Source organism: Cervus canadensis, chromosome 2 (assembly GCF_019320065.1).
Source record: "Cervus canadensis isolate Bull #8, Minnesota chromosome 2, ASM1932006v1, whole genome shotgun sequence".
In the NCBI taxonomy this organism is placed as follows: Eukaryota; Metazoa; Chordata; class Mammalia; order Artiodactyla; family Cervidae; genus Cervus; species Cervus canadensis.
This window is the reverse complement of record NC_057387.1, coordinates 88995382-89022090: the sequence shown is the minus strand read 5'-3', so window position 1 is coordinate 89022090 and position 26709 is coordinate 88995382. Positions and strand designations below refer to the sequence as shown.

The 26709-nt window shown below is 35.7% G+C and overlaps 1 protein-coding gene across 9 annotated transcripts in view; it reads right to left on the bottom strand.

Annotated features, from left to right (window-relative positions):
• Positions 1-26709, bottom strand: part of TUT4 (terminal uridylyl transferase 4) — a 130015-nt gene that overhangs the window by 68095 nt on the left and 35211 nt on the right. For all 9 annotated transcript variants that reach the window (XM_043461317.1, XM_043461311.1, XM_043461320.1 and 6 more), the window contains exons 3-4: positions 26220-26383; positions 18921-19037 (exon numbers count right to left, since the gene is read on the bottom strand). In XM_043461317.1, the coding sequence (XP_043317252.1) occupies positions 18921-19037; positions 26220-26383 (281 nt within the window). The remainder of the gene's footprint in view (positions 1-18920; positions 19038-26219; positions 26384-26709) is intronic.

The window sequence follows — 26709 nt, the reverse complement described above, 5'->3', positions numbered from 1 at the left end:
TGAAAAAATGAGAGATGCTATGGGGGGAGCTGTTATTAAACATTTAAAAAATAAAACTTGTTTTACTTTACTATCTGCATAAATTATGAAATGCTACAAGCCAAGCTTCCATAAGTACAACATTTAGCTGATCATTCTGTTGTAGCCAAAAGAGACTGTCTTAGGTGTAGCAGAAGGTCTTGACTGTGTCTGACTGGCATGTACAGTTATCAGATTAAATCACTGCAGGAAAACATCCTAAACACTATCATCATATATTTTATATACTACCTCCCATTAAAAAATGATTTCCCTGTTATTTTATACAAAACTAGGCAAAATGTTTTTAAAAAATCTTTTTTCTTCTAAGTTTGAAAGCCAATTTAAAACAAGGAGCTAAAGAAGGACTATATTATATATATGCACAGTAACTTTTTAAAATTGATTAATATTGATTTTAAAAAATACAGGGTAACTGCAAAAGCTACATAAATTACAGGAAAAGAAGAAAATCATCTACCAGCTCCCAGACTATTCTGTTCATTTTTTTTTTTTAACAAAATTGAAGATCGTGTGTGTGTGTGTGTGTGCGTGTGCGCGCGCAGCATGCACAATCATGTCCAACTCTGCAACCCCATGGACTGTAGCCCACCAGGCTTCTCTGTCCAAGGAATTTTTCAGGCAAGAATACTGGAGCAGGTTGCCATTTCCTACTCCAGGGGATCTTCCCAAGCCAGGAATTGAACCCGCATCTCCTACCTTTTTTATTTAATATTATAATAAAGGCATTTTCTATTATCACATTTCAGTCAAGAAACAATCTCTTATTTTTTTGAGATAAGGAGCTCCCAAAAGAATAATCAAAAGTAGTTTGTTCTTTCCCCCTCCCATACTCAATATGGCTAAACAAAGACTTTGGTTTATTCCTAATTTTATTGTTATCATAATCCGTTTTAACCTATATAAAGTTTACCTATCATACAGAATAGTTAAACATAGAAAGTAAGACAACTTTGTTTTTGTAAGTTTCTATGATCGTTTTTACAATCTTAACTATAAACTAAATAGAAGTTAGATGAACAGATATATCAGTTTTCAGGACTTTTTGTTTTCAGGATTTATCCAACGTATTAACAGCAACATACTTAATGGGAAAAATGATATAAAATTAACATGCAACAAAACTATCTTTATATACACGGAAGTATTTCTAGATTGAAAATGGATAAAAGACAATCAATGAACACACTCCTCTATGCTATTAATAAGTCTATTCTACCTTCTTTAGGATACTGTTCCATCAAATATTGTCATTTATATCCTCGTATCATTGATCATCCTCATTTCAACAGGATATATATCCTGTCATAAATATGATCAATTAAGTCCCTGCTCTTCTGCAACATATATTCTAATTAGAGAAAATAGACAACATATAAGTAAACAAATATTATAGTGTCAGGTAGTGTTATTGAGAAGAAACAGGGTAAGAGGCTACAGACTGATGAGAAGAGGGTGCTACTATAGAATAGAGTAGACAAAGAAAATCACTCTAAGGTAAAGAAGCTTGAAAGAAGTGAAGAAAAGAGACATTCAAATTTCTGGGGGAATAGCATTCAAGACATAGGAAATAGGCTTGGAAAACTTGCCAGGAGGCAAAAATCTCCTAATTATTCTCCCATTTCTAATCTATGACTCTTCATCCAGTTCCCTGTATTTTCCAAGACATAGGAAATAGTAAATGCAAGGACTGAGAGGCAAAAAAAGCCTAATGTCTGAAGCTGAGTAACAAAAAGGTGACTATGAAATGTGATGAAGTTGAAAAGTTGAGTAGCAGTCAAATACTGTACAACACTGTAAAATCTGGTAAGGGTTTAGAATTTTAAGTTGGGAAGCCACTGATGGGCTATGAGCAAGAAATAACATGATATATTTTAAAAGAACAATTCTGGCTGCTAAGTGAAGAAGATTGTGGGGGGAAAGAAATGGAATAACTTGAAAATAGTTCAGGTGACAGATGGTGGTAGCTCAGATTACAGCACAAAAAGTAGAGATATACGACAAATGACTAAATGTGAAATACACAATATTTTGAAGGCATATTCAATAGAACTTACTAATTGTTTGAATGTGGGGTATGAAAGAAAGAGATGAACCAAAGATGACTCAAATGTGCTTATGCTAAGAACAGGGCAAATCGTGGTGCCTACTACTGAGATGAGGTAAATTATGGAAAGAACTAGTTTAGGCTTGGAAAATTTGCCTAGGAGGCAAAAGTCTCCTAATCATTTTCCTATTTCTAATCCCTAACTCTTCATCCAATTCCCTGTATTTATACCAGTTATTGGGCTTCCTGGGTAGCTCACCTGGTAAAGAATCCGCCTGCAATGCAGGAGATTCTGGTTTGATTCCTGGGTCGGGAAGTTCCACTAGAGAAGGAACAGTATACCCACTCCAGTACTCTTGGGCTTCCCTGGCGGCTCAGACGATAAAGAATCAGGCTGTGATGTGGGAGACCTCAGTTCGATACCTGAGTTGGAAAGATCTCCTGGAGGAAGGCATGGCAACCCACTCCAGTATTCTTGCCTGGGGAATCCCCTTGACAGAGGAGCCTGGCGGGCTACAGTCCATGGGGTCGCAAACAGTCAGACATGACTGAGCAACTAAGCATAGCACATACCAGTTATTCTTCTATTTAAAAAGTTTCAATAAATCTTCAACTAAATACTAGCAAACTGAATTCACAGAATATTAAACGGATTATACACCATGAACAAATGTGATTTATTCCTAGAATGCAAGAATGGTTCAACATAAAATAATCAAGATGTAATATATCATCTTAACAGCATGAAAGGAGAGAAAGGACAAAGAACCTAAACTGATGCAGAAAAACCATTTGACAAAATACAACACCCCTCTGTGGTAAAAGCACTCAAAAAACTAGGAACAAAATGAAACTACTGCTATATAAGACCATGTATGAAAAACCTACAGGTAACATCATATCTGATAGTGAAAAACTGAAATTTTTCCTCTGAGATTAGGAACCAGTAAACACTGACCACTTTACCACTTCTAGCCAAAGAAATTAGGCAAGAAAAAGAAATAAAAGGCATTCACATTAAAAAATAAATAAATAAAATTATCCCTATTTGCAGATAAACATAATCGAGTATACAGAAAACCCTTAATAGTCTAAAAACAGACATCAGAACTACTGAACAAATTCAGCAGGATACAAATCAACACTCAAAAACTCAAGTGCATTTCTGGGCTTCCCTGGCAGCAGAGCAATTAAGAATCTGCCTGCCAATGCAGGAGACATGGGTTCAGTCCCTAATCAGGGCAGATCCCACATGCCATGGAGCAACTAAACCCATCCACCATAATTACTGAGTCTGTGCTCTAGAGCCTGGGAGCCATAATTACTGAGCCCATATGCTGCAACTATTGAAGCCTGCACACCTAGAGTCGTGTACCGCAACAAAAGAAGCCACCACAATAGAGAAGCCTGCTCACCACAACTAGAATAGCTCCCACTCACCACAACTAGAGAAAATTCTGCACAGCAACAAAGACTGAGCTCAGTCAAAAATAAAAATGAATAGAATTATTTTAAAAATCAGGTGCATTTCTATATACTAACAATAAACAATTTGAAATAGAAATTAAGAAAATAATTCCACCCAAAACAGCATCAAAGAGAATAAAAGACTTAAGAATGAATTTAACCAAGAACATGAAAGAGGTATGCACTGAAAAAGACAAAACGCTGCTTAAAGAAATTAAAGAAGACATGAATAAAAAGAAAAAAAAAAGATATTCCGTGCTGGGGGAAACTCCTGGACAGAGGAGGCTGACAGGCTACACAGTCCATAGCATCACAAAGAGTCAGACACAACTAAGCAACTGAGGATTCCATGTTCATGGACTGGCAGACTCAATATTGCTAAGATGTCAGTAGTATCCAAAGCAATCTACATATCCAATTCAATCCCTATCAAAATCCCAACAACTTTTTTGTAGAAAAAGAAAAAAAAATCCTAAAATTCACATGGACCCTCAAGAGACCCCAAATAGACAAAACAATCTTGAAAAAGAGTAAGAAACTTAGGGGACTCAAATTTCCTGATTTCGAATGTTAGTACAAAGTCACAGTAACCAAAAGAGTACTGTATTGGCATAAAGATAGACACAGAGGTCAATAAAATGAGGGCCCAGAAGTAGATGCTCATAAGGACAAATTATTTTTAATAAAAATATTAAGAACATTCAATGTGAAAGAACTGTCTTATCAAAACATGGTACTAGGAAAGCTGGATTGTTGTTGTTGTTGTTCAGTCACTAACTCACATCTGATTCTTTGTGAACCAATGGACTGCAGCACACTAGGCCTCCCTGTCTTCACCATCTCCCAAAGTTCACCCAAGTTCATGTCCATCCAGTTGGTGATGCCATCCAACCATCTCATCCTCTGTCATTCCCTTCTCCTGCCTTCAACCTTTCCAAGCATCAGGGTCTTTTCCAATGAGTTAGCTGGCTCTTCCCATCAGGTGGCTAAAGTATTAGAGCTTCAGCATCAGTCCTTCCAATGAGTATTCAGAGCTGATTCCCCTTAGGATTGACTGGTTTGAACTCCTTGTTGTCCAAAGGACACTCAAGAGTCTTCTCCAGCACCACAGCCTGAAAACATCAATTCTTCGATGCTCAGGCTTCCTTATGGTACAACTCTCACATCCGTACATGACTACTGGAAAGACCACATCTTTGACTACACAGACCTTTGTCAGCAAAGTGATCTGTTCGTTTTTTAATATACTGTCTAGGATTGTCATAGCTTTCCTTTCAAGAAGCAAGCATCTTCTAATTTCATGGCTGCAGTCAGCATCCACAGTGACTTTGGAGCCCAAGAAGAGAAAATCTGGCACTGCTTCCACATTTTCCCCTTCTATTTGCCCTGAAGTGATGGCAACAGAAGTCATGATCTTAGTTTTTTTAATGTTGAATTTTAAGCCAGCTTTTGCACTCTCCTTCACCCTCATTAAGAGGCTCCACAGTTCATCTTCATTTTCCAGCATAAGATATGCAGAGTATCATCTGCATATCTGAGATTGTTGCTATTTCTCCTGGAAATGTTGATTCCAGCTTGTAACTCATCCAACCCAGCATTTTGCATGATGTACTCTGCATATAAGTTAAATCAACAGGGTAACAATATACAGCCTTGCCATACTCCTTTCCCAATTTTGAACCAGTTAGTTGCTCTATATAAGGTTCTGACTGTTGCTTCTTGACCCACATACAGCTTTCTCAGGAGACAAGTAAGACGGTCTGTTATTCCCACATCTCTTTAAGAATTTTCCAAAGTTTGTTGTGATCCACACAGTCAAAGGGTTTAGCACAATGAAGCACAAGTACATTTTTTTTTTGTTTTACAAGTACATTTTTTTTCTGGAATTCCCTTACTTTCTCTGTTATCCAATGAATGCTGGCAATTTGATCTCTGGTTCGTCTGCCTTTTCTAAATCCAACTTGTACATCTAGACATTCTCAATTCAAGTACTATGGAAGCCTAGCTTGAAGGATTTTGAGCATAATCTTACTAGTACAGGAAATGAGCACAATTGTCCAGTAGTCTCAACATTCTTTAGCACTGCCCTCTTTGGAACTGGGATGAAAACTGACCTTTTCCAGTACTGAGGCCACTGCTGAGTTTTCCAAATTTGCTGACATACTGAGTGCAGCACTGTAACAGTATCATCTTTTAGGATCTGGAATAGTTCAGCTGGAATTCCATCACCTCCACTAGCTTCGTTTGTAGTAATGCTTCCTAAGGCCCACTTGACTTCATATTCCAGGATGTCTGGCTCCAAGTGAGCATCCACACCACACCAGTCCTTACTATACCTTTTATGTATAGTTCTGTGTATTCTTGCCACCTCTTCTGACTCTGTTAGGTCCATCAAAAAAAGGGGCAGACCTAAATCGATCCTTCTCCAAAGAAGACATACAGATGGCCAACAGGCATATGAAAAGATGTTCAACATCACTAACTATTAGAGAAATGTGACTCAAACCTACAAGGTACCACCTCACACCAGTCAGAATGGCCATCATTAAAAAGTGTACAAATAAAAATGTTGGAGACACTGGAGAAAAGAGAACCCTCCTACATTGTTGGTGGGAATGTAAACTGGTACAACCAGTATGGAGAACGGTATGGAGTTTCCTTAAAAAACTACAAACAGAACCATATGAACCAGCAATCCTACACCCGGAATATATCTGGGGGGAACTCTAATTTGAAAAAATACATGCTATCCTATGTACATAGTAGCACCAGTCACAGTGGCCAAGACATGGAAACAAACTAAATGTCCATTAACAGGATAAAGACATGGTACACATATACAAGGGAATACTACTCAGTCATAAAAAAGAATAAAATAATGCCATCTGCAGCAACATAGATGAACCTAGGGATTATTATACTAAGTGAAGTAAGTCAGAAAGAGAAAGACAAGTATCATGTAACATCACTTATATACAGAATCCAAAATATGACACAAATGAACTTACTTTTGAAACGAAACAGAATCAGACATAGAAAACAGATCTGTGTTTGCCAAAAGTGGTGGGGAGAGATGGACTGGGAGGCTTGGGATTGAAAGATATTCAAACTATTATATATATAACATGGATTAACAACAAGATCTTGCTTATAGCACAGGGAACTATATGCAATGTCCCAGGATAAACGATAATGGAAAAGAATATTGGAAAGAACGTAGGGCACTCTCCAGGTGGTCCAGTGGCTAAGACTTCGTACTTCCAATGCTGGAGGCCAGGTTCAATCCCTGGACAGGGAACTAGATCTCACATGTTGCAACCAAGATCCCACAAGCCACAACAAATATCAAAGACCCTGTGTGCCTCAACTAAGATCTGGCACAGCCAAATAAATAAATAAACTTTAAAAAAAATAATGTATACTGGGATTCCCTAGTGGTCAAGAATCCACCTGCCAATGCAGGGAACACAAGTTCGATTCCTACCAGGAAGATTCCACATGCTGCAGAGCAACTAAGCCCATGCCACTACTGAGTCCATGTGCCACAACTACTGAAGCCCGTGTGCCTAGAACCCATGCTCTGCAACAAGAAAACCACCACAATGAGAAGCCTACAAGCACAATGAAGGGTAGCCCCTGCTGGCTGCAACTAGATAAAGTCTACACGCACAGCAATGAAAACCCAGCACAGCCAAAAATAAATAAATAAAAGTTACTGGCTTACAAGACCATGGGTCAATGATTTAAGAAAAAAGAATGTATATGTATATATATATATATATTGATCTGAATTATTCTGCTTTAGAGCAGAAATTAACACAACAGTGTAAATCAACTATACTTGAATAAAACAAAAATGCATGTGTGTATATATATATTCTGTGCTCACTATTGTTAATTTCACTGGGTATAGAAATATAGTTTTAAAAAAAAAAGTACTTCCCTGGTGATCTAGTGCTTAAGACTCTGCTTCCAATGCAGGGGGCATGGGTTCAATCCTTGGTCAGGGAAGTTCCTCACGCCGTGTGGTGTGGCCAAAGAAATAAATGTTGACAGATTTTTCCTTCCTCCAGAACTCTGAAGATACTATTCAACTGTCTTCTGGCTTCTATTGCTGTTATCATGATAAGTCAGCCAACATTTCCATCCTCTGCACCTTTTATCTTTTTGGCTGCCTTTAAAAAAGCAACTTTACCGTGGATGTAATTTATATAAAATAAGTTGCACATATTTAAACTTTACAACTTGGTTCATTTTTGACATAATATGTATATAATAAAACCATCACCACCATCAAGATAATAAACATATCAATCTCTCTCAAAAATTTCCTCAAACCCCTTTGTAATCACTCCACCCTTCTACACCCATATTCTGGAAACTACCAATCTGCTTTCTATGATTACAGCTTAGACTGCATTTTCTAGAATTTTATATATATGAAATTGCACAGTATATAGTCATTTTTGTCTGACTTTTTACACTCATGATACTTAAGATCCATCTATGTTGTTGTATAGTCAATAGTTCACTCCTTTTAATAACAAATAGCATAACAAGATATGGATATACCACATTTATTTGTTCACTTCTTTGGCTAATTATTAAACATAAAACTGCTATGAACATTCATATACAAGTAAGTGTAGAGACATATGCTTTCATTTATCTTGGATAAACCCATAGGAATGGAATGGCTAAATCATGTATTAGTTGTATGTTTAACTTTTAAAAAACTGCCGATATGTTTTCAAAAATGGATGCATTACCAAGTAACCGAGTAATTCCACTTCTGGGTATTTATCCAAAAAAAATTAAAACACCAACAGAAAAGAAATCTGCACCTCCATGTTCACTGAAGCTTTATTTACAATATCCAAGACATGGAAACAACCTACATGTCCACTGATGGATGACTGAATAAAGAAAATGTGGCCCATACATACAACTTAACATTACTCAGCCATTAGAAAAAGAAAATCTTGTCATGTGCAACAACATGGATGGACCCTGTGGGCATACTGTTAAATGAAGTAAGTCTGACCAAGAAAGATAAATACTGTATGATCTCACTTGTATGTGGAATCTAAAAACAACAGCAACAAAAACTGAATACAGAGAACATATTGGTCCCTGCCAGAGGCAGGGATTAGTGTTTGGGGGTGAGCGAAATGAGTGAACATAGTCAAAAGGTAAAAGCTTTCAGTTATAAAATAAATCAGTCCTTAAGATTTATATATACTTCTTGGTAATTATAGTCAATAATGCAGTATTGTATATTGAAAAGTTGCTAAGCATAAATCTTAAAGTGAAGATTGAGGTGAAGTTCTCACCTCAAGAAAAAAAAAACTTATGTGTGGTAGTTGGTATTAACTAAATTTATTGTGGTGATTATTTCACAAAATATGTATCTGTTGAATCATTATGTTGTACATGTGAAACTAACATGTTGTATGTCAACCAACTCTCAGTTTAAAACTAAATCTTTAAAATAAAAGGGGGATTACTGGATTGGCCAAAAAGTTCATTCAGGTTTTTCTATACCATTTTATGCTATGGAAAATCCCAAATAAACTTTTTAGCCAACACAATACTATTTTACATTTCCACCAGCACTGTTTTAGACTTGCCATTCATTCACATCCTTGACAACACTTGGTACACTCAATCTTTCTAATTTTAGCTGTTCTTATAAGTGCAGTGATTTCCCTAATGATGAATAATGTTGAACATCTTTTCATGTGTTTGACATCTGTATGTCTTCTTTAATAAAGTGTTGGCTCAAATCTTTTGCCCATATTTTTATTTGGTTGTTTGTTTACAGTAGTTCCCCCTCATCCTTGGAGGACATGCTCCAAGGCCTTCAGTGGAAGCCTGAAACCACAGAAAGCACTGAACCCTGTAAATGCTATTATCTTCCTCTGCGTACATACCTATGATAAAGTTTTACTTATAAATTAGGTGCATTAAGAGACTACTCATATTGCCTGCTTCACTACTCTTGCACGTTGGGGCCATTATTAAGTAAAATAAGGATTACTCAAACACAAGCACTGTGATACCACCAACAGCCAATCTGATAACTAAGATGGCTACTAAGTAACTAACAGACAGGTAGCATACACTATGCAGATACCCACATCATGGGCAGGACAAAGCCAAACAAGAAATTTCATCACACTATTCAGTCAGAACCAGACATGGAACAATGGACTGGTTTAAAATTGGGAAAGGAGTTCATCAAGGCTATATATTGTCACCCTGCCTATTTAACTTATATGCAGAGTACATCATGTGAAATGCTGGGCTGGATGAAGCACAAGGTAGAATCAAGATTACTGGGAGAAATATCAGTAACTTCAGGTATGTAAATGACACCATCCTAATGGCAGAAAGTGAAGAGAAACTAAAAGAGCCTCTTGATGAAGGTGAAAGAGGATAGTGAAAAAGCTGGCTTAAAACTCAACATTAAAAAAAACTATGATCATGGCAACCAGTCCATCACTTCATGGCAAATAGATGGGGAAACAATGAAAACAGTGACAGACTTAATTTTCCTGAGATCCAAAATCACTGCAAATGACTACAGCCATGAAATTAAAAGATGCTTGCTCCTTGGAAGAAAAGCTATGACGAACCTAAGATAGAGTATTAAAAAGCAGAGACTACTATTCCAACAAAGGTCCATATAGTCAAAGTTATGATTTTTCCAGTAGTCATGTACCAATGTGAGAGTTTGGGCCATAAAGAAGGCTGAGTGCCAAAGAATTGATGCTTTTCAACTGTGGTGTTGGAGAAGACTCTTGGACACCAAGGAGATCCAACCAGTCCATCCTAAAGGAAATCAACCCTGAATATTCACTGGAAGGACTGATGATAAAGCTGAAGCTCCAATACTTTGGCCACCTGATGCAAAGAACTGACTCATTGGAAAAGACCCTGATGCTGGGAAGATTGAAGGCAGGAGAAGGGGACGACAGAGGATGATATGGCTGGATGGCATCACAGACTCAATGGACATGAGTTTGAGCAAATTCCAGGCGACAGTGAAGGACAGGGAAGCCTGGTGTGCTGCAGTCCATGGGTTGACAAAGTCAGACATGACTGAGCTGTTGAACTGAACTGAATTCAGAATGGCATGCAGTTTAAAACTGTACATTCTTTATCTGTGGAATTTTCCATTTGATATTTTCAGACATGGCTGACCAAGGGCAACTGAAACCATGGAAAGCAAAACCATGAATAAGGGGTGATTACTGTACTTATTACTGAGTTTTGGAAGTTTTTTATTTCTTCTAGATACAACTCATTTACCTGATATGATTTGTGAATATCTGTTCCCAATCTGCAGCTAGTATTGTCTGTCATTCTTTATTTTTTTTCCATTTATTTTTATTAGTTGGAGGCTAATTACAATATTGTAGTGGTTTTCGCCATACACTGACATGAATCAGCCATGGATTTACATGTGTTCCCCATCCCAATCCCCCCTCCCAGCTCCCTCCCCATCCCATCCCTCTGGGTCTTCCCAGTGCACCAGCCCTGAGCACTTGTCTCATGCATCCCACCTGGGCTGGTGATCTGTTTCACCCTTGACAGTGTACTTGTTCCAATGCTATTCTCTCAGAACATCCCACCCTCGCCTTCTCCCACAGAGTCCAAAAGTCTGTTCTGTACATCTGTGTCTCTTTTTCTGTTTTGCATATAGGGTTATCGTTACCATCTTTCTAAATTCCATATATATGTGTTAGTATGCTGTAATGTTCTTTATCTTTCTGGCTTACTTCACTCTGTATAAGGGGCTCCAGTTTCATCCATCTCGTTAGAACTGATTCAAATGAATTCTTTTTAATGGCTGAGTAATATTCCATGGTGTATATGTACCACAGCTTCCTTATCCATTCATCTGCTGATGGGCATCTAGGTTGCTTCCATGTCCTGGCTATTATAAACAGTGCTGCGATGAACATTGGGGTGCACGTGTCTCTTTCAGATCTGGTTTCCTCAGTGTGTATGCCCAGAAGTGGGATTGCTGGGTCATATGGCAGTTCTATTTCCAGTTTTTAAAGGAATCTCCACACTGTTCTCCATAGCGGCTGTACTAGTTTGCATTCCCACCAACAGTGTAAGAGGGTTCCCTTTTCTCCACACCCTCTCCAGCATTTATTGCTTGTAGACTTTTGGATAGCAGCCATCCTGACTGGCGTGTAATGGTACCTCATTGTGGTTTTGATTTTCATTTCTCTGATAATGAGTGATGTTGAGCATCTTTTCATGTGTTTGTTAGCCATCTGTATGTCTTCTTTGGAGAAATGTCTGTTTAGTTCTTTGGCCCATTTTTTGATTGGGTCATTTATTTTTCTGGAATTGAGCTGCAGGAGTTGTTTGTATATTTTTGAGATTAATTCTTTGTCAGTTGCTTCATTTGCTATTATTTTCTCCCATTCTGAAGGCTGTCTTTTCACCTTGCTTATAGTTTCCTTTGTTGTGCAGAAGCTTTTAATTAGGTACCATTTGTTTATTTTTGCTTTTATTTCCAATATTCTGGGAGGTGGGTCATAGAGGATCCTGCTGTGATTTATGTCGGAGAGTGTTTTGCCTATGTTCTCCTCTAGGAGTTTTATAGTTTCTGGTCTTACATTTAGATCTTTAATCCATTTTGAGTTTATTTTTGTGTATGGTGTTAGAAAGTGTTCTAGTTTCATTCTTTTACAAGTGGTTGACCAGTTTTCCCAGCACCACTTGTTAAAGACATTGTCTTTTTTCATTATATATTCTTGCCTCCTTTGTCGAAGATAAGGTGTCCGTAGGTACGTGGATTTATCTCTGGGCTTTCTATTCTGTTCCACTGATCTATATTTCTGTCTTTGTGCCAGTACCATACTGTCTTGATGACTGTGGCTTTGTAGTAGAGCCTGAAGTCAGGCAGGTTGATTCCTCCAGTTCCCTTCTTCTTTCTCGATTGCTTTGGCTATTCGAGGTTTTTTGTATTTTCACACAAATTGTGAAATTATTTGTTCCAGTTCTGTGAAGAATACCGTTGGTAGCTTGATAGGGATTGCATTGAATCTATAGATTGCTTTGGGTAGTACACTCATTTTTACAATATTGATTCTTCCAATCCATGAACACGGTATATTTCTCCATCTATTTGTGTCCTCTTTGATTTCTTTCATCAGTGTTTTATAGTTTTCTATGTATAGGTCTTTTGTTTCTTTAGGTAGATATACTCCTAAGTATTTTATTCTTTTTGTTGCAATGGTGAATGGTATTGTTTCCTTAATTTCTCTTTCTGTTTTCTTATTGCTAGTCTATAGGAATGCAAGGGATTTCTGTGTGTTAATTTTATACCCTGAAACTTTACTATATTTGCTGATTAGCTCAAGTAATTTTCTGGTAGAATCTTTAGGGTTTTCTATGTAGAGGATCATGTCATCTGCAAACAGTGAGAGTTTCACTTCTTCGTTTCCTATCTGGATTCCTTTTATTTCTTTTTCTGCTCTGATTGCTGTGGCCAAAACTTCCAAAACTATGTTGAATAGTAGTGGTGAGAGTGGGCACCCTTGTCTTGTTCCTGATTTTAGGGGAAATGCTTTCAATTTTTCACCATTGAGGATAATGTTTGCTGTGGGTCTGTCATATATAGCTTTTATTATGTTGAGGTATGTTCCTTCATTCCTGCTTTCTGGAGCGTTTTTATCATAAATGGATGTTGAATTTTGTCAAAGACTTTTTCTGCATCTATTGAAATAATCATATGGTTTTTATCTTTCAATTTGTTAATGTGGTGTATTACCTGTCATTCTTTAAATGATATCTTTCAAAGAGCAAAAGTTTTTAATTTTGAGTAAGTCCATTCATCCTTTTTTTCCTCTTTAGTATCATACCTAAGAAATTTTGCCTAATCCAAGGTCATATAGATTTTCTACCATATCTTATCCTGGAAATTTTATACTTTTAGGTTTTACATTAAGGTCTGTAAGTAAAGGTTTTACATTAAGGTCTGTATCCATCTTTATACATGGATATTTAACTATTCATATGTTTAAGGGAGTAAAATTTCTCTGCTGAATTGCCTTTAATCTCTGTTTAAAAAAAGAAAATCAGTTGTTCATACAAGTGTGCCATTTCTATTCTCACTATTCTGCTCCACTGATCTATTTGTCTACTTGATGCCAATACCACACTGCCTTATTACTGTAGTTTAAATCTGTAAAGCAGGTGTTGTTAGTCCTCCAACTTTGTTCTTTTCAAAGTTCTTTTGTATTTTCTAGGGCCTTTGCCTTCCCAGATGAATTTCAGCTTTTCTCTTCCTTCTTTTTTTGTTTTCTTTATTGAAGTATATTGATTTGCAGTGTTTCAGGTTACAACAAAGTGATTCAGTTATACATACATACATACATACATACGTAAGTACATGCAGATATATTCTTTTTCAGATTCTTTTCCATTATAGTTTATTATAAGATATTGACAATAGTTCCCTGTGCTATAAAGTAGGTCCTTGTTGCTTATCTATTTTAAATATAGCAGAGTATATTCCAGATGAATTTTAGAATCAGGCTTTCAATTCAGGATTTTGTACAGGATTGGGCTGAGTCTATAGATCAGTTTTGAAAGAAATTTAATAATATTAGTTCTTCCAACACATACACAAGGTTTTATTTCTGCATTTCTTTAGCTCTTCTTTAATTTCTCTCAGGAATGTTTTATAATTTCTGTGCATAATTTTGCCTATTTTTGATGATATTGTAAATAGTTTTTTGAATTTCACTTTTGTACTGTTCATTATTAGTATGTAAAAATACAGCTGACTTTTGCATACTGAGTTTGTATTCTGCAACCCTGCTAAACTCATTAACTCTAATAACTCTTTTCTGACGTCACTGAATATTCTATATAAATAATCACATTTACCTACAAATATAGTTGTACTTCTTCTTTTCCAACTTAGCTTTCCTTTCTCTTGTCTGAATTCACTGGCTAGAACTTCAAATAAAACACTGAATAAAAGTGGTAAGAGTGAACATATCTACCTTTTTCCTCAATTTTTTTTACTGTCATAAAATATACATAACATAAAATGTACTATCTTAACCATTTTTACAAGGACAATTCAATGGAATTAAGTACATTCATTTGTTGTGCAACCATCACCATCACACATCAGCAGAATTCTTTTTATCTTGTAAAACTGAAACCTTTCCATTCCTCCATCTCCCCAGACAACCACCATTCTACTTTCTGTCTTTATGATTCTGACTACTCTACGTATCTCATATAAGTGGAATAATTACAGTATTTGTCTTTTTATGATTGGCTTATTTCAGTTAGCATTAACTTACTCAAGGTTCTTCCATGTTGTGACATATCAGAATTACCTTCCTTTTTAAGGCAGTATATTTCAATGTATGTACATGTAACATTTTATCCATTCATCTGCTGATGGACAGCTGAGTTGCTTCCATGTTTTAGCTATTGTGAATAATGCTATAAAGAACATGGTGGTACAAACATCACCTAAAGACCCTGCTTTCAATTCCTTTGAGTTTATAACTCAAAAGTGTAACTGCTGGATCATACAGTAATTCCATTTTTAACTTTTTGAGGAACTACAATACAGTTTCCCACAGCTATACCACTTTCATACCTGTCTTTTTTCTATCTTAAGGAGAAAACATTCAGTTTTTCACCATTAAGTATAATGTTAGTTGTAACCTCTTAACAGATGTTCTTTATCATGTTGTGAAAGTTCCCTTCTATTCCTAGTCTGCTGAGATCTTTTTTAATCAGGACTTTTTAAAATGCTTTTTCAGCATCTACTAAGATGATCATATATTTTTCTTTTTCTGTTTGTTAATGTGATGAATTACAGTGATTCATTTTCTAATGTTAAACCAAAAATGCACTCCTGGAATAAATTCCTATTTGGTCATTTTGTATTTCCTCCTTTAAACATTGTTGGATTCAATTTTCTAAAATAATGTTCAGAATTTTTGCAATTATTCTAATGAGGGATATTGATCTGAAGTTTTCTTTCATTGTAATATCCTCTTCTGGTTCCTGTACTAGAGTAATATGGTCCTTATAGACTGGGTTGGGAAGCATTCCTCCTCAATGTTCTGAAGAGTTTATGAAGAAATGGTACAAATATCAATTATCCAAGAGCTCAAGGATGCTCTTTTCTTTTTTCCAAGTTCTTTTTTCTTTGTTTGATTACTTACTTCCATTCCTATATCTTTAAGTTCACCAACCACTTCTTTTGCAATGTCTCATCTGCCATCCTACATACTGTATTTTTCAACTTAGACATTATAGTTTTCATTTCTGTAAGTTCAATTTGAATCATTTTTATATCTTCCATGTCTCTATTTTTAGGAACATCAAGAGTAGTTATATTAACTGTTTTAATGATCAGTTCTACCAATTCTACTGTGTCAGTTCAAGGTCGCTTTTGATCGACTGACCTTTCTTCTCTTCACGATTTCTATCTTCCTGCTGCCTTGTACACCAGATAATTTTGGACTGAATGGCAGACAACATGAACTTTCAGGGGATGATGGACATTTTGTATTCCTAAAAATATTCTCAAGCTTTTTTCTATAATGACATGAAATACTTGAAAACAGGTTATTTTTTGGTGTCTTACCTTCAAAATTTTTTAGTTGGCAACAGATTTAGCTTAGGGTTAAAGATTCCCCACTATTGAAATAAAGTCTTTCTGATTACTCTACCCAACTTCCCACAGAGTATGAGGTTTTTCTTTTTGCTTTTCCATTCAAAAAAATATATATTTATTTATTTATCCAGCTACACTAGGCCTTTTTAAAATTTTTATTTTCTTATTATTTATTTTTGGCTGTGCTGGGACTTCATTGCTGCACACAGGCTTCCTCTAGCTGCAGAGAGCAGTGGCTACTCTTACTTGTAGTGTGCAGGCTTCTCTTGTTGTAGCGCACGAGCTCTAGGCATGTAAGCTTCAGTAATTGCAGCCCGCATGTTCAGTCATTGTGGCTCACTGCCTTAGCTGATCCACAGCATGTGAAATCCTCTGCGACCAGGGATCAAACTCATGTCCTCTGCAGTAGCAGGTGGATTCTCATCTGCTATATCACCAGAGAAGTCCAAGAAGGCTTTATTTTAAAGCAAGATTCTGTTCATATTATCAAGAAAGTTTTACTTTGGAGAAGACCCTAGTAGCAGTCTGCATATCATTTTAGATTTCATGTGAAGCTGTTATATATACGGGTAAAAATACAACTCTTCCTTTCGAGATTTTTCTTATTCACGGATTAGCTATTTGAGTTTGGGGTTTACCTTATTTTAATACATTCACTGTGTGCGCTGGGTCTTAGTTTGGGCACACAGGATCTTCCATTTTCATTTCAGCATGTGGTATCTTTGTTGCAGCATGTAGGATCTTTAGTTGTGGCATACAGGACCTAGATCCCTGACCAGGGACTAAACCTAGCTCCCCTGCATTGGAAGTGCTGAATCTTAACTACTGGACCACCAGGGAAGTCTCATGATGTTTTTCAATCTGGAAGATACTATTCGCGGCTTTGGAGGTGCACCAAGCACTATTCTAATCCTTTCAGATGGTTCTTACCCTGACTTCAGGCAGCTTTCTCACATCCGTGCACCAATCAGTATTGCACTAGATATTCTGACGGAACTGTTCATAGATCTTTGAGTTTCTGCCTGTATAGCTTTCTTTTTGTTTTTCTGTCCTACAAACTCTAGCCATACTGTACTACCTGAAGAAAAGTTCATCTTCTCATCTCTGGGAGCCCGTTGCATTCTGATCCCTATAGAACAATCTGAAAACTCTCTCAAATTGGAGTAATCATTGAGCTCATTTGTTTTCACTGTCAAGTCCTTCATTGCCTAAAGAAAAAAAATTATTAGTAATAGTTGTTTTTTTGTTTTGTTTTGTTGCTTACTTCAAGAAGGTAAATCCAGTCCCTACTACTCCAACTTCACTAAAAGTTCAGGATAGCTGATTTTAAGGTTGGTTTGGGTTTTTTTTTTTAAACTATTCTGAAATTTCTCTATAATGTATATAATGTGTAATGACTTTCTTTTAAAGTTTGTTGGGAACTCCCTGAGCTTCCTGCAACTAGTGATCAGCATCTTCCAACATTTCCTGAAATTTCTCAGTTACTATCTCTTAAACTACCACTCTCTATTAACTCTTCTAAAATGCTAATTGAATAAAAATAGGCTGATAAAATTTGAGTGATTTCTTTTCCTTCTAAGTTGCTGAATTTTTTTTAATGCATTTTTCTTCCAATAGAAGTGTACTGATCACCAACTATGCGTCAGATACTGTACTTAGGAATGACGAAAAATAAATAAATAAGAAATTAAATCTGTCCTTGAAAATATTTACATACTGAAGTCTGCAAGAGGAGAGAAGCACAGATATTTATAATACATAAGTATAAGGTTTTCTGATCAAGTCACTATGGGAACACAAAGAAAGTATCTGTAACACAGACTTGCTGGAAAGGTCAAGTAAAAGAGTATTTCTCAGAGAGGATATCTTAGAGATAAGTAAGAAGTTATACAGAATTAATATTACAATTTTGAAAAGAAAAAAATTAAATAGCTAATATACTAATGGATTTAAAAAAGAAAACATTCTAATAAATGATCACATATGAATTCCCAAAGTCTAAACCTTATCAGGCCCTACATACTTCTCTAGCTTCATCTCATACCACTTTTCCCTTAGCTCTCTTGCTCCAGTCATACTAGACTCTTTCAGTTACTCATATGTCATGTCCTCTCACAATTTAGAGACCTTTATTCATGTTGCTTATTTGTGTAAAATGCTCTCATCTCACCCCTCTATGCCACTTAGCTTTCTGCCTTTTAAACCTCTAATTCAAGGTTCAACAACTCAAATGTCATTTTTTTAAAGAAATCATCCCTCCCTTACATTAAGTAAAATATCCTTTGTACACTTCCTTAGTATCACAATTCCCCCTTTAATGAAACTCATCATACTTAAAATCCTTATTCATTGTATGCTTTCACCAATACTTTAGAAACTCAGGGCAAGAACCATGACTATCTTATTTACCACTCCACAGAGGTAACTCAATAAAAATCAGTTGGACTGACTGTACCTGGCTTTTAAGCTTAGGAATCACAACATACTTTAGGATGAGCAAACTGGTCACTGAGAAGGTTCCCCTCCTGACCATCTAACAGAAGGAGGGCAATCACAGCTTTCAACACTATCATATCAGTTACTACTATAAGAATGGACAAACACTTGGTTTTTAGTTTCATTAATAAAAATATTTCATATAGTTTTATCATTCAATAAATAAATAAAATATTTTCTAAAAAGACTTACCAAAATGTTTTTCTTATGTCGTTTCTCTTTTATATGTTTATGAGCTCCCTGGATGTTTTCAATGTGAATTAAGCAAAGTTTGCATAGATATCGGCAATTGGTATATTCTGGTGAGCGCTAAAAAAAAAGTTAAAAACACATTTCTTCAGAAAACAGAAACAGTAAAAATTTTTACTGTATGTTAATACAACAACTATGTAAATATATGAGGCAAAAATAAGCAGTGAAGTAATACTTTTTAATAAACAATTCAATACTCATACACTCAAGAGGTAGGTGTCCTTTTAAAGTAGTCATCATAGGAGATAATATACTAATTTCAAACAATATCATGATAGTCCTAAATATGTTTGATATTCATCTAGTATATAGTCTTTAGAATTCACTGTAAGATAAGAAAGGCAGTATTATTATTTAGTGTTATTCCAACACTGCCAAAAATTGGTTTCAAAATTTCAGTCTTTTTGATTCCTATAAAAAATAAAATCTACTCTCAAATTGGGGATTTCAAAAGAATCTACAAATATGGGGCTTCCCTGGTGGCTCAGTGGTAAAGAATCAGCCTGCCAATGCAGGAGATGCAGGTTTGATTCCAGAATCAGGAAGATCCCCTGGAGAAGGAAATAGCAACACACTCCAGTATTCTTGCCTGGGAAAATCCCAACGACAGAGGAGCCTTGCAGGCTTCAGTCTATGGGGTCACAAAAGAGTCGGACACAACTTAGTGACTAAACAAACAAATACTATAAATACAGAAGACAACTCCAAAAGATGAGTTGTGAAAACACTCTAATCAATTACAATCACATGGGAATAAATGGATAACCTCTTGAAGTAACTATTCTGAAAGGAAAAATAATTACAACACATGGAAAGTAGCAGTCACAATACTTAAACTATACTTTATACATGCATTCTTGAAATAATAGTTAAAAATTTCAAAGTGCCTGTTATATGCTAGGCACTATGCTAGATATTTGACATAAAATTTATCATTTTAACTCCCCTAATAATCCTATTACATTGGTATTATCTTCATTTTATACACCTGGGGGGAAAAAGTTCACAGAGCTTGTAACTTTTACAAGGATACAACAGTATTACAAGGTAGACACTGATTTAACTTCATGTACATCTGAATCCAAAGCCAAGAGGAAATCCAAAGACCCTAAGGTGATACAATAAAAAATTACCAAAACACAATGAATCTATGTTGAATTTTAAAGCACTGTTTCCAGTTCCTTACAGTGAAATTGCAGCAATACTTAATTTTTACCTCATACTGACCTTCAATAGGCTGCAACTCCTGACAAAAAGATTCTCTTACTTCAGAATATATCACAATTTCCTTTAAATAGGAAACCTGCCCCAAATTTAGCAACAGTCCTGCCACAGATCAAAAATAAACATAGCTTTCATTTATAGAGCATCCATTATTAACCTTACAATACCCCTATGAGGAATTCCTCATTTTACTGGCAAAGCAACTAAATCCCTAGAATTAAGAAATTTGCCCACGGCAATAAGCAAGTAAGAAAAATAAGTTCAATCTAGTCATTTCTTTACTTTAAAATTACTTCAAATCTGTCCTTATTGGGGAATGAATTAAGCCCTCACAGACTTCTCTTAGTTTCCGACCGTAACTACTTCTTAATTCACCAAATATTTTCTGAACTCACACTATATGTCAAATATTCTCTAGAAGCTTAAGATAATAATATAAGCAAAATAGATGAAAATTCTTGTCCTCATAAGTTTACATTCTAGAATAGAAAGACAGGTAATAAACAAATGCACAAATTAAAAAAATAGGAATTTAAGGGAGGTATCTTCCTTTTAAAAATAGAATCATCATTTACTGATAAAAATGACTTAAAGGAAGTGAAGGACTGAGTTGTATGGAAGTATGAAGACATTTCAAGTGAAGACAAATGTGAATGCTAAGACCCTGAGGCAGGAATGTGCTTAATTTGTTTGAGAAACTGCAAAAAAAAAAAAAAGTTACTATGACTGAAGAGAGAGGTAATAGAAGTCAGATCACAAGGCCCCTTATAAGGACTCTAAGTTTTATTCTAAGTGTGAGGGGAAGGTACTGAAGACTTCTGAGCAGAGAATTATAAGATCTTATTTAATTTTACAGGGATCACTTGCCTTCTTTATGACGAAAAGAAACAAAAAGAACTTATTGCCATTATAAGCACACTGCAATAATCCAGATGACACTGACTTGGTTCAAGCTAAGAATTGTGGAAGTGGCAAGAAGGGCTGAACTGAGGAGTTGAAAGCATAAATACAAAATACCTAAAGCCATGAATATTGATGATGTCACTAAGGAAATCATATGCCCACTTATCAGACAACTTTTTCAAATGCAAAATGTGAGCAGACAAGGACATGTCTGGAATCTTTCAGTAAGAAAAGCTTGGTATAACACTGAATGGGGAGACAAAGGGCCTGAAATGACATCTCAACTGATCCTGGATAAATTTCTAACACTTAAACCTGCTTCTATGTCCGTAAAAATGAAGTAATAAAAAATTGCCCCATTTGGTAAAATAACTCATTTCTACAAGTAGCTAATCTTTATTTAGTACTTAGCATACACCTGGCACTGCACCAAGAACTTTACCTCTACTATCTAATTGTCTCAGCCCAATAAGCAAATTTCTATCAACTCCATTTTAATGATAAACTGAGGTTTAAAGCTAAATAACTTCCCAATTCTAACCACTTACTTAATCAGTAAGTGGCAGAACTAAGACCCAGTGACTCCAAAACCCATTTATTTAACCAGGAAGCTAACTATCTCTAATTACTAACCAACTACTATGTACAAGGTACTGTATTAAGCATAACAGTAAATAAGACAAAAATGTCCTCATCATCATGAAGCTTCTAGTTTCACAGAAGGGACACATGAAAAATACAATGTTTAAAAATTTCTTTATTACTGTTATAATATTTTATTTTACCATTAACAAACACATTGTTAAGTTTACGTAGACCAGTTAGAATAAAGATTTGTGTCCTGAACAATCAATGGATCAAACAAAAAATTAAGGGAAATAAAAAAGTTTCTTGAGACAAAATTGGAAAAATAACATACCAGAACCTGTGGGATACAGGAAGAGCAGCTCTAACAGGAAAGTTCATAGCAATAAATGTCTATATTAAGAAGCAAAGAAAATGGAAGTGAAAGTTGCTCAATTGCGTCTGACTCTTTACAACCCCATGGACTATACAGTTCATGGAATTCTCCAGGCCGGAATATTGGAGTGGGTTGCCTTTCCCTTCTTCAGGGGATCTTCCCAACCCAAGGATGGAACCCAGGTCTCCCGCATTGCAAGCAGACTCTTTACCAGCTGAAACACAAGGGAAGCCCAAGAATACTAGAGTGAGTAGCCTATCCCTTCTCCAGCAGATCTTCCCAGCCCAGGAATCAAATCAGCCATAAAAAACATGAGAAAATCCTACCATTTGCAACAACATGGATGGACCTTGAAGGCATTATGCTAAGTAAAATAAATGAGATAGAGTAAGATTAATACTCTATGATCTCACTTTTGTATGGAATCATTTTTTTAAAATCCCTCAAAGAAAAAGAGATCAGACTTCTGATTACCAGAGGCGGAGGGGAGAAGATGGGAATACTGTAGAAGTGTGGATAAAAAGTACCAACTTCCAGTTATAAGATAAATAAGCTTCAGGAATATAATGAGCACTGCTGTTATGATATATAAAAAAGTTGCTGAGAGTAAATCCTAAAAGTTCTCATCAAAGAATATTTATTACTTTTTTCTTTTCTTTTTATTGCATCTATATGAGGAGATGTTAGCTAAACCTACTGTGGTAATTATTTCAATCCATGTAAATCAAATCATCATGCTATATACCTTAAATTTATACAGTCAATGTATGTCAATTACTTCTCAATAAAACTGGAAAAAATAAAAGCTGTAATTTTAAATAAAAAAAAAAAGATTCCTGGGCATGGAGAGTCTAAGTATTTCCCAGTCAGCATTTAACACTTACTATCAGGTGGCAGAGTCATAAAGAATCCACCTGTCAATGCAAGAGACACAAGAGACTGGATTTGATCCCTGAGTGGGGAAGATTCCCCTGGAGTAAGAAATGGCAACCCACTCCAGTATTCTTGCCTGGAAAATTCCATGGACAGAGTCTAGTGGGCTACAGTCCGTGGGGTCACAAAGAGTTGGACACGACTGAGCATGCATACACATATGGGGAAATTCACTCTTTTGATCTACATTGATCCCCAACCTTTCTGGAACCAGAGATGGGTTTCATGGAAGGTAAGCTTTCCACAGATAGGGCAGGATGGTTTTGGGATGATTCAAGCACATTACATATATTGTTCACTTTATTTCTATTACTATTGTATCAGCTTCACCTCAGATCATCAGGTATTAGATCTTGGAGGTTGGGGACCCCGATCTAACAGTTTGGGTTTATTCCTTCTTGCTACAGTTTAAAAAGTCTACATCTTTACTCTTCAATTAGATAATACATAAGGAAACTGTGAACCAAATATCTGATGCAATCAAAAGCAAGCTGGTAAGAATATTCTTAATGAGTATTTAAAATTGGTAAAGAAAAGTTTTATTTAAGAATATAATGGATTGAAAACAAGAGGTTTTGGAGGGCATGAAAACCAAAAAGGTGTCAGAAAAAGAAGAGTTTATAGACATCTATGATGGTACTGGCACGCTGATTTTACATCATTACTATTTAAATTCAACAACAATATGTTTTACATGCTTTCAAGATTTCTTTCACCTCAGGACCTTCTTTCCTACTACTATCAAATATCTATTCCAACCCACTTCTTCCTTTTCCCAACAAGTAACTTTTCCTACTTCATGTACTACACATTTTCACATCTAGTCCCCTGCTTATATTTCTTGAAAACACATTTCACCTTTCCTTTATACACGTCATACAACTTACCTACACCACTATTCTCCAACCCACCTACTCACCTCCTAGCCATTTCTGCAAACTCAGTTCCAATGTCACTTTCTCATAAAGCATTCCCAAATTTATGCCTCTACACCCCAACTCAAGTTGGGATCCCATTTTCAAACAATATTGTTACTATCATTATTATTTGCTTACATGTCTTTCTCTAAAAGAAACCCTAGAAAAGCAGTATAATGAAGCCATGTATGCCCCAATTCTAACTTTTTATCACCAGATCATAGCACACAAGTACTCAATATTTATCCTGATAATGCACAGATCCAGACTAATTCCAGACTTAGGAAAGAGAAAGTGAGAGGAAAGACAGAACTTTGTAAAAGAGCAAATTGAAAAAAAGACTTCCATCTAACTAGGATTGTGTGAAACTATGTAAGCCAAACTCTTTCCTATTTCACATACTCTTTCATATTCCTTCCTACTTTCACAGGACAACTACTTTGTCATAAGTTTTACTAATGACTCAGGATTGCCTTCTTCAATTTAGATGTGACCTTTTTTCTAAGTTATAAAAAATCACATCATTTCTTTCTTTATCAGAAATGATGACCTATTTATTATATTAGGTTGGTGCAAAAGTAATTGCAAGTCTGCATTGTTGAAATGTGCCATTTGACATTGGAATACATTCTTAAATAAATGTTATGTTATACATCATTTGAATGCCCATTTCTTGCTTGTTTTTTGCTAATGAATTATTACCTGCTATTTATGTTGTATGTATTTTAGACTACAGAAATGATATAGACAAAAAGTAAATTCCAGTGATTTTCTTGTGAGTTAAAAATGAGTTATAAAGCAGCAGAGACAACTCACAACATCAACAATGCATTTGGCCAGGAACTGCTAATGAAGGTTTAGTGCGGTGGTGGCTCGAGAAGTTTTGTAAAGGGAATGGGAGCCTTGAAGATGAGGAGCATAATGGCTGGCCATCGGAAGGTGACAATGACCAACTGAGAGGATCGTCAAAGCCGATCCTCTGTAACTACAAGAGAAGTTGATGAGTGATGAAAGAAGACGTGATGCAAAGTGGATTTTACACAACTAGCAATGACCAGCTCAGTGGCTGGACTGAGAAGAAGCTCCAAAGCACTTCCCAAGTCAAACTTGCACCAAAAAAGGTCACGGTTACTGGTGGTCTGCTGCCAGTCTGATCCACTAAAGTGTTCTGAATCCTGGAGAAACCATTACAGGGAAAATGCTTCCACAGGATGCAGAAAATGCTTTCCAAGAGTTCGTTGAATCAAGCATGGATTTTTATGCTACAAGAATAAACAAACTTATTTCTCATTGGCAAAAATGTGTTGATTATAATGGTTCCTATTTTGATTAATAAAGATGTGTCTGAGCCTAGTTATAATGATTTAAAATTCAGGGTCTAAAACCATACTTACTTTTGCACCAACCTAATATTTCCCTGTATGCATATTCACAAATATCCCAAGTATCTATTTAAGAACAAAATGATTTATGGTTCTTTCCTTCAACATCTAGCAGTGTTTTTATTGTTAAGGCTGGGAATGTGTGTTTCTAGGTCAGGAAATTAATATAAGTACTTAGGAACAAGATACTGATGGCTAGAACAGTTCCTAATACATAGAAGATACTCAGTAAATAAAGGAGAAAAGAAAAAGAGAAAACCTAGGGGGAAAGGAGAAAGTTTAGTATATCCCATAGTATTTACTATTTTATTTGGCACTCCAAACAGACTGTTAACTTCTAATGGGCAGAAACTGTGCCATATTCACCAATATATCCCCAGTGTTTAGCACAGTATCTAGAACGTAACAAGCTCTCCATATCTATTTGCTAAATGAATAAATTAGGGGTCAGCACACTTTTTTAAAAGGACAAAGTAATATTTCAGTAAATATTTTATGCTTTTGGTAAAGAGTAGATATTTTATGCATAGTGATCCAAATACTCTACAGCAAGTATTCAAAACTCAACTCTGCCACAGGAGCAAGAAAGCAGCCATAGACAATAAGGATGACATGGCTATGTTCCAATAAAACTGTTTATAAAAACATGAGGTATTTTACCACAATTTTAGAAAACAAAAACAAGGTGATAGGCCATAGTTTGTCAAGCCCTGGGATGAAAGAATAAAGTCAAGACTCACAGATGAAAGGATTTGCTGAATAAACGGAGCGAAAGACAGGGAGAAAAGAAGAAAAGAAAGAGGGAAGGAAGGGAAAATGAGTGATATCTCTGCCTAAGGAACACTGTAAGAAAAATAAAAAGAGCTGTACTTGGTTGAACATGCATTTTCCTCCAAATAACTAAAACAACATGGTATACTTTTTCAAGTCGAAAGATGTGATCTCTTTCTAAGCGTTCTTCTGCTTGTTTCAAGCCTAGCCTCTGCTCAGGTGTCAATGTAGATTCATCTATCACAGTGGCATTTTCTAAATAGTCCATCTCTGAAGAATTTTCTTTATTAGATTCATCACTCTTCATTTTACCTAGAAAAGGAAGCAATCACTTAGTTACCATCAACAGAATTGGTAAATTAAAAAATTTTTAATGAAAAACAGACATTCAATGTATACACATACAGAAAAAATATTTTTCCTTGCTAGTGCAAATTGGTATACCTACTTAAAATATTAAGTAAAAGATATACATGGTATCAAAATTCACACACAAAAAACTATTTCATGGGTCAAATGCCTATCTTCTTCTGACCTACCTATATCAGAAAAGACAACTATGACTAAGACTTACTATACAAGGCTAATATAACATACTATCTTGCAGAATCTCCAAAGTAAATATTACATAAAGCTAC